At 34.5% G+C, this 9,882-nt stretch overlaps 1 protein-coding gene across 1 annotated transcript; it reads left to right on the top strand.

Moving 5' to 3' along the window:
• Positions 1 to 2,764: 2,764 nt before the first annotated feature.
• LOC100258388 (thioredoxin X, chloroplastic) lies at positions 2,765 to 9,528 on the top strand. The gene is given in 2 exon segments (XM_019222558.2): positions 2,765 to 3,163; positions 9,084 to 9,528. Coding segments are annotated over 2 exon segments (528 nt in total). The 5' UTR covers positions 2,765 to 2,842; the 3' UTR covers positions 9,291 to 9,528.
• The last annotated feature ends 354 nt before the right edge of the window (positions 9,529 to 9,882 follow it).

Here is a 9,882-nt window from a genome sequence, read left to right as displayed (position 1 = left end):
GTCTTAATTGGATAATCTGGAAATTGTGCTCGTAATCTAATTATTTGTATAAAGAGTCTAGCAAAGATAACATTACGTGTAGGAATGAGACAAATATGTGACCACCTAATAGAAGCATCTATTAAGATCATAAAATAACATAATGGTCCACATGGTGGATTTATAGGCCCACATATGTCCCCATGTATTCTTTCTAAAAAGACTGGTGACTCAGATATGACTTTAGTAAAAGATGGTTTAACTATCAATTTACCTTGTGAACAATCAGCACATGAGTATTCATTGGGCAAAAGAATCTTCTGGTTTTTTAATGGATGCCCATGTGAGTGTTCGATCATTTGATGCATCATTGAAGACGTTGGGTGACCTAGCCTATCATGCCAAATGAAAAAAACTTTTAGGTCGTTAAACTTTTGATTCATGACAACATATGATTCAATAAGCTTTATAGTTATACGATACAACCCAAAGGAGAAAGCCAATAGTTTTTCCATTATAAGCTTCTGGTCAGATATAATGGAAGTAATGTAAAGATATTCTACATTATCTTCATTTATAGTTTCAATATGATATCCATTTCTACAAACATCTTTAAAACTGAGCAAATTTCTTCTGGATTTTCTAGAATATAAAGTGTCATTTATATGGAATCTAGTTTTCCATTTGGTAGCGTTATGCTTACTCTTATGGAGCTTTCAACTAAGTTTGTAGTACCAGATATGGTACTTACATTAGCTTTTATTAATGTCAATTAGAGGAAATATCTTTTATCTCAAAGAATTGTGTGCATGGTTGCACAATCTGTGAGACATACATCATCCTGATTCATCTTGAGACCAAACAACACATGGATTTTAGATATAACTAATATTAAAAAAAATAAAAAAGCATAATGTAAATAAAAAAAGAAAATCAGATATAAATATAAGACATAATAATATATTATTTGATATATAAAGTAACATCAATCAATGTTAATATTCCCATCATTTATTAAATGATTTGTTTCTTCACTAGGACCTCCAAAGAAATCAATATCATAGTAGGTTAGGTCCAATCCATTACCATCGGTAAAGTTCATCTCTATCTCTTTTGCTTTTGCTTTTATTAATGCTTGGTAAAGGTTGACTAAATGTTTGGGTGTACGACAGGTACGCGACCAATGCCCCTTCATACCACATTTATAACAATTATTCTCATGGTTCTTAGGAGGTTTATCTTGTAAACACTTCCCATTTTCTTGTTTTGTCTTAGTATTATTCTATTTTTGGTAGTGTAATGAGACTTTCCTTTTATGAGAATTTGATGAATTATTACCATAAGAACCATGGTATCGGGGATTTCTTCCATGACCATAACCATGTCCATGTCCTCATCCTCGTCCTTGTCCACGTCCACGAGTTTGAGACAATATTGCATTCACTTCAGGGAATGGTTTAGATCCAGATGGACGAGACTAGTGATTTCTCATCAAAAGTTTATTATTTTGTTCAACAACAAGAAGACATGATATTTATTCAGAATATTTTGTAAATCTATTCTCTTGATATTGCTGCTGCAAGAGCACATTCGAGGCATGACACATAGTAAAAGTTTTTTTCTAACATGTCTTATTCTGTGATTTTTTTTCTTTACACAACTTTAATTGAGAGTTGATTTTGAAAAGTGCGGAGTTATATTCACTAGCAATTTTAAAATCCTGTAGCCTCAGGTGCATCCAATCATATCAAACTTTTGGGAGAATTATAGTTTTTTGGTGGTCATATCTTTTCTTCAAATTACTCCATAGAGTAAAAAGGTGTTTTATTATAAGATACTCATTTTTTAAACCTTCATGGAGGTGATGGCAAAAGAAAATTAACGCTTTTACGGAATCCTATAGGGATGCTTGATTTCCTTCTTTGATCGTAGCTCCGAGATTCATTATATTAAGATGTATTTCAGCATAAAGGATCCAAGATAGATAGTTCTTTCTCGAAATGTCAAGTACCAGAAATTTGAATTTTATGATATTCGTCATTATCAAATAACTTTGTATATATAACAAAACAATATTATTAGAATAAGTTATAATAAATTGATAGCATTGGTATAACTTTTGATTATAAACAAAATCAAATCATTGCTTATAACTTTTAACAATATGTAACAGAACAAATTCTAACAACAATATAAATATGTAAAATTTTATTCTATATAAACAACTTCAAGTTTAAGATACAAGAAATACCTTCAGAGTAATTCGTACTGATAACATATTGTAAAACGAGGATAAATGCAACTCAAAGTAGAGATAAGATATATATTCTTCAACAATATATATAATTGGAGGAAAGAATCATGTAAGAGAGTTGAAAGAATGAAAGACAGAAATGAAGAAATTTCTTTTTTGTTTGGAAGTACATATTACAAGATATGAGAAACTCTTTTATAGGCTTTCTAAATGATTTCCATTAATATTCCCATTAATGAATATAAATGAAATCATAAATAATATTTAATTAATATTTATTATAATTAATGTGGTGACATTCATTACATTAATTATAATTTTTTTTTTGAGTTATTCTCACTTGCCACGTGGGCAACCTAGATTCTACCCTTAAAAACTAATTTTCATTCTTGACTTACGTGGCAAGAAATTCTGTTGCGATAGCAGGATTTACAATTGGCCAATAACACACTGCCACGTGACTGCGCCAAAGATGTCACGTGCAATTCACTTGATATTCCCAATCACAGGCGTGGCCTTCTCCTTACCCATCCATCCATCTTCTTTCACTTCGCAAAACAATTCAGCTTCAAGCCTCTGCAAACATCCCTCACCAAAACGACGTCGTTAATGGAGACAATCCTCTCAAATTCGATGCCTATCTCTGTCTCATCCCTCCCTCCGGTTCGTGCAGTTCCCTCCCCAAGAAAACTAGAGTTCAGCTCCTTCACGCCTAAAACGACGTTGTTCGGGTCGCGGAGTCAGAGGAAGCTAGGGTTCCGATGCTCTCCGCGCAGAGCTGCGGTGACGTGCGGCGGCGTCACGGAGATCAAGGAGAGCCAGTTCTCCGACGTCGTTTTGAAGGCTGATGGGCCAGTTCTCGTAGAGTTCGTCGCCACTTGGTGCGGTCCCTGCCGGTTGATCTCTCTGGCTATGGAAGCGATTGCTTAGGTTTTGATTTATTTTCTTTATCCATTTGAAGTGCATTGGTTTTATTGTTTCGCGTTGTTTGTGTTTGGCTGCCGGGAAAACGAGCGAAAAGCTTAGAAAAAAACAGAAAAGAATGGAATTGTTGTATGTTGAAGAGCCTGCTCGGAAGCAGAAATGATATCGGCTTCCACTTTTTTAAAACAGAACGTGATTTTATAACAGTGAGTCGTTTTAGGAGATGTTAGAATTTCTTTCAATTTGTACTAGTGCGTTGCTTTTGTAGCTTTGTGCTGTTTGTTTGGTTGCCCAGAAACGGAAAAAAAGAAAAAAAAAAATGAAGAGAGAAAAGAACGAAAATTTGAATATTGAGGGCCTGTTTGGCCTAGAAATGAGGAATGCTTTTAGTTTTTTGAAACAGAAAAATGGAAATGAGGCGTAAAACATGTTTTCTGGTAACATGTTTTGAAGAGCTGTTTCAGAAAACATTGTAAAAATAAGTCATTTAGAAATCAATAAAAATTTGTTTTCAGCATTTTATAAAATGCAAGCACTATAATCATTGAAAATGATCCAAAAAAAGAAGTGTTTGCTGTTTTCGTTTTGGTAACAAATAGTCTGAACCTTTCATTATTTAGGACCTAGACAAACAAACAGAGCTTTCTACTGAGACTAGCACCACTGCCAATGTTGACTAGCAAAACATTATAAAATAAGATTGAGGGCTTTGTTTTCTTTTTATCCAGTTTCTGAGCAGGCAAACAGGGATACTAAAAAGCATAGTGACATACTGACGTATTTGGGAATTTTGAACTAGCTAATTGGGCGTCAGTAAATATTTATCAGAATGATGAGGGAAAATGTTGGGAATGAATTCATGAGTAACTGTAAAACTAATATATTTTAAAAAAAAGTTCCTTTGAAATGAGTGTTTTGTCTGTTGAAAAATTGAGAATAAATTTGGAAAATTTAAAAATGATTTGAGAAATGTAAAGTTATATATACTTAAAAGCTATACTGAAATTATACTAAGAGTATGTGTCTGTCATTTTCCTGTCTTTAGAAGAAACATGACTGTGCACTCTCCCTCTTCTATTAGATCCTCAATTTTTGTTAAAATGGTAAAAACAAGAACCTTCTTAGGGAATATGAAGTTCAGTTTTAGGTCTTTCCAGAAATAATGAGTTTTAGGTTTCTGAAACTGGGGAAAAAGGAATAAGAAGCACTTTGAAACCACAAAGAATAGGGCCTGTTTGGCAACATTTTTACAACAAACTTTTGAAAATGATTTTTTAAAATAGTTCTCAATCATTTTCTGGAATGAAATTTGTTTTTGAACTCAAAATATGTAAAACAATTTTAGTGGCTAATTCTCTGTGAAATCACTTTTTGCTTGTAAATTAGGCAACAATTATATATATATTTTATTGTCTAGTCTCCATATTTCTAACAGTTTCTCAAAAAATTCTACTAAAAACACCTCAAATCTGCTAAAAACACCTCAAGTTCTTTAGCTTAGTGATTTTTATAGCCTATTTATTTAATGATCCATAGAGAAACTGAAGCAGGGATTGGGTGAATATTCATTGCAAATCCATTAATAGTAATGATTATTTTGCTGAAGCAGAGCGTGATATCAAGTGTCCACTTATTTGTATGCTCACTAGGCTTATCTGAGTTGTTGCTCTGTAATTTATGTTTGCTATCTTTTTTTAGTGCATTATTCTCAAGATTTTATGGAGTTGAAAGGTACCTATGGTAGTGTCAATAGGCCTGGAGTGGGAGTAATTTTGTAGTATTCATAGACTTGATACTATTTTTTTTAGTCATTTTTTTCTTTTACTGTTTTTTCCTTTTCTTTTTCTTTTTCAAAATAAGAGCAGATGTATAGGATGCAGATAAAGAAACGATCCCAAATAAACATAGAAAGTAGTACAAGTATTAGGTCTCATTTGGGTATCCTTTGAATTTTTAGAAATAGAAGCTAGTAATGATTTTTGTATAGAAAGTAGAAACTCTTATAAAAAAATTTATAGACTTATTTTATGTCTTTAAAAATTTATTTTAAACAATTTTAAAATTTAAAGTAATAAAACCTTTGATGCAGTATAGAAAGTAAAATGCAAGGAGAGTATAATTGAAAGGACCTTAGGAATCACTCCTAGAAACCTTTAGGCTTCACACTCAAGTACTCTTTGTATCACACAAAGAAAATATACTGATCTTTCTCTCCTTCTTAGACCTATCAGTTGTTGGTTCCTTCTTCAGTGCCACCTCCCTGGGCAGCTGCTCCAGCTTTTCCTCCTCTTGAACACCCTGCAAAAGGGTGCCTAGATGGGTTCCGGGTAGACTTCTCCGATGGTTAAGTTAGTTGTTTTTGCCTTAGGAGGGAAGAAATGCAGAAAAAACCACTTACCTCAGATTCTTGTCATTTCATTGTCTTATATCATAAATTTTGTATTCATAACTAAGGTTCTTTTTAAATTTTGTTTTTAATGATGCAGTGGCGTCTCATTGATGGTGTGTGACAATAGAGTTGAGCGTAATAGATGTGTATTTATGGAGTGACCCTGCTCAGTTAGGTTTTGTGTGTATGGGGTTCAGCGCCCATTTAGGGGAGGAGTCTGGGTCCCCTCAATGCCCCCCTTTTCCTGATTAGGCTTGATGGAGCCAAGAGAGCTAGGTAGGAAAAGAAGCATTTTGTGTGGTTCTACTGTGCAGCAAGAAAAGGCTTTAGGCTTTAGGCTATGTTCTGGTTTTAACACAAGGTCAGATTATATTGGAAGAGCTGTTGGCTTTGTTTAATTAAGAGCAGTTATGATTTTAAGCTCATCTTAGCTCTTACACCTAGTTAGGATAGATACTACCCACAAAGTGAATCAAGCCATACATACCCATGTATCTTCAACTCTGACTATATTTTAAAAGCATAAACAATTTAGGCTAAGATCAAGTTTATGCCTAAACATCATTGGGAAGTAGACCAGACTTTGTCAATGATGAAGAAATTGGTGATGCTGACAGAATTTGCTGAAGGTAATGGAGAAATTGGAGAGTTTGATAAAAGCTGCTAAAGGAAGTAACTTCGTATTGATAATCTCCTCAAAGCCATATGCAGAAACTAGGTGGAGGGACAGTGTGGCAAGGTCCAGACACTTTGCAAGGAAAGGAGAAGGTTTACAATAAGGGTTATATGACTTTGATAAGCTTATTGTTGCTTGTTGTTTTCTTTTAATCCTGTGGTATGGGCAGTTCGCACTAGGAGGGATTCAACTAAATTGCCTTGAAAATATACATAGTAGGAGACTTTCCTCCTAATCTAAGTTATCAATGGTCTGAGTGGAAGCTGTTGTTTATGATTTGGTAAGGAGTTTTAGTTGTCTGTCTCAGGGGGTGTGCCCTGTGTCCACCAATAATTGGGGTTTTAGGGTTTAATATATTTAGGGCAAGGCACCAGCAATGGATTAAATCTGGCAGAGTCCCTTATTTTTTTTTTGTTTTTTTTTTGTTTTTTGTTTTGTTTTTTTTTTTTTTTGTTATGACACCTGCAAGAGTGGATATTCCTATGGCTTGGAAGCATGCCTTCTACCCATTGGAATCCAACTTTTGTTAAACCTTGGGTTCGCTCTACTTAATAGTCAATTCCCCCATTCTTTGCATGGACACTATGGCCTTGTGTGGGCATTGTGGCCTTGAGTGGGCACTATGACCTTGAGTGGGCATTGCAGCCTTGAATGGATACTGGGGCCTTGTGTGAGCACTGTTGCCTTGAGAGGGTGTTGTGGCCTTGAGATGGCATTGTGGCCTTGAATGGGCACAATGGCCTTGAGTGGGCATTGCAGCCTTGAATGGACACTGGGTTGAGAGGGTGTTGTGGCCTTGAGAGGGCGTTGTGGCCTTGAGAGGGCATTGTGGCCTTGAATGGGCACTATGGCCTTGAGTGGGCACTATGGCCTTGAGTGGGCATTGCAGCCTTGAATGGACACTGGGACACTGGGTTGCTTTACACAATCCAGCACAAAGCCAAGGATAATCCACCAAAACTCTCTCCTTAAACCAATCATTTGAATGCCATGAAAGCAGAAGCTCCTTCACAAATCTAGGAAGCACTTGGACTAAGCTCAACCTCTACATCAATTATTCTAAAGTGCAACTTTGAACAGGCAGTGGATAACAAGAAAAACAATGAACACCATACATGGCGAAGTCTCCTGTCATAACACTGTTATGCTTCTATTTTGAAGTTATTTAAACTTAAAACATTGAGAGAAAATTTCCAAGCATAAAATATTTCCTTCTGGGATATTCACAAAGTTCAAGATAGATAGTGTTCATGTGTCCCATGCTTTTTGATTAATGAGATGAAAAAGTTGAAGGATATTGTTGAAGTTTCGTGATATATACTGTACCTTCTGAACTCGTTGTTTATTTATAGGACTAAAAACTTTTAACGCTCATTATGGAAACTTGTTGAATGCATCTCATGTTTTGTGGCTTATTTCTAGCAAGCTGGCTGAAGTTTGTTGCTTGTTGGGTTGAAGAACCAGTCATGGTTCATAGCCACATGGTATTGATTTATTAAGCATTTATTGATACCTCCCTTCTCCACATGTTTTCCTTCAGAGAGGGGAATGACACCTAAGATCTAACCAGCTACTTTTGGGTTCCTTTTTAGTTGCTGGCCAATGGATTCTAGAGAAGTGTCATACAGACAAAATTGAAACTCTGGTTGAAACTAAACTTTTAGGATCCTGCCTTTTTGAATTTCGTCTGAACTGTGCGAGGATAAAGAATCGATATGCCTAGTTTTTTTGGAACTATAACATTTAGCATTTGTTAACATTTGTTTGACTGCCATGTTAACATTTGTTTAGTGTGAAAAGTTACTGCAAAATGGAACTCAGATTTCTCCAGAAATATGTCGATAATATACATATTTTAAATCCACATATTGATTTGATTGTTAAAATGAATGGGACATGGGGGTTGCTTTTTAAGCAGCATTCAGGAATTACTGTTGACTAATGGGAAATGCTAATCCCTTCTGTTGAGTTATTAGTTTTGCCTAAAAACTTAATAGGTCAGGTAATGAACCAACAATGTATATTGAGCTGACTTACTTGAACGTGTTGACACTCTTCCTCATCAGCAGCCTTTTTTGTATGGGTGCTCAATAAATGTGGGAAAATAAAGAAAACATTAAAATTTGAACTCATGACTTCCTGAAAACTAAGACTCTGACACCATGTTAAGCAACTATTTTGACCCATCAAACTGTTAAGTTATGAGCCAAACATATTTCCAGTCAACTTAGCTAAAAACCCTAGCAACTTTCCTTCTAGCGTCATCCAAACAAAATTCAGAGAGGACAGACTTTTCATCAACTGCTCAAAAAGAATAGATTTGTTCCTTTACCCTAAAAACGGTGGGAATGCAGACACCATATGGGGGTTCGGAAGTAAGTTGTACCTATATTTTTTTACTTTTGTAAATGACACCATGCATGCAAACTTGAAACATCTATATAAATGCCATTTGTTGGTCATCTTCTCTCTTTCCCTAGTTTTCATCTTCACTTGGTTAAAACTTGAATGTTAGGATCCTAAACTAAATTTTGTAATGAGTTTTCAACCAAGCTGCCCAGATTATCCAAGAGATCCAACCCATTGCTTGAGTAGTATAGACATTACGCTTGGGCATTTTTATCTAAATTTTGTTAGGATCCTAAACTAAATTTTGTAATGAGTCTTCACTTGGGCATTTTTATCTTGCTCATGGTACACCATATTTTTCTTTTGTTGCTTTTGTGAATAAGCTCTCTGGATTTTCATTTTTGACAGGTTACTTATACTGATGAAGCTGACATTAACAGTAGCTTTCTCTAATACTATCATCTTATATTTTCTATCTTTTTCTGAAACAAAGTTCTTTCGAAAATATGCAGGAATACGGGGACAGATTAACAGTTGTAAAGATCGATCATGATGCAAACCCGCAACTAATTGAAGAGTACAAAGTCTATGGATTGCCAACTCTGATACTCTTCAAGAATGGACAGGAGGTTCCAGAAAGCAGGAGGGAAGGTGCAATCACAAAAGGCAAGCTCAAAGAGTACGTGGATGCTCTTTTGGAGTCGATATCAGTGGCATAGTCCTCTTTTGGATTGCAGAAAATTTTCTGGGTAATTATCTCCTTCTTCTGTATACTAATTCTTATCCCATTTCATTTGTATAGTATATATTGCTGTAAACAACGAAAAGAATTGATCCTGAGATTAGATTAGAGGTGTAGGTCAAATGTAATTTTTCTGGTATGTACTCCCTGAATATTCATGGAAAAACTGATGTTAGTGTTCTTTGCTAATAAATGACGTCACCCATATTCCTCTATGGCAAAACTTGAATTGAGTGAGATACTAATAGTTCAGAGAATGAGAATGAAGGCGAATAATTGAAAAAGAGAAATAGAAAAACAATAATCAAAACACAGTTTTTGAAAATAATTATTTCATACGGTCCTCAATTATTTTTCGGAAATAAAATTTCGTTTAAGGACTTAAATATGAAAAATAATTTTTTTTATTTATTCTGTAAGAAAGTGTTCCACACTTATATATAATACAAGAGTTTTTAAAATATTTTCATTTTTATATTATTGTTTAAGCATTTTATAAAAAAAAATAATTGAAAAACAGATCAAATTTGTTTTGAAAAACATGGTTTTAAAAAATAATTAAAAATTGC

This window comes from Vitis vinifera, chromosome 10 (genome assembly GCF_030704535.1).
Source record: "Vitis vinifera cultivar Pinot Noir 40024 chromosome 10, ASM3070453v1".
Taxonomy (NCBI): domain Eukaryota; kingdom Viridiplantae; phylum Streptophyta; class Magnoliopsida; order Vitales; family Vitaceae; genus Vitis; species Vitis vinifera.
This window is presented reverse-complemented; position numbering and strand designations above follow the sequence as displayed.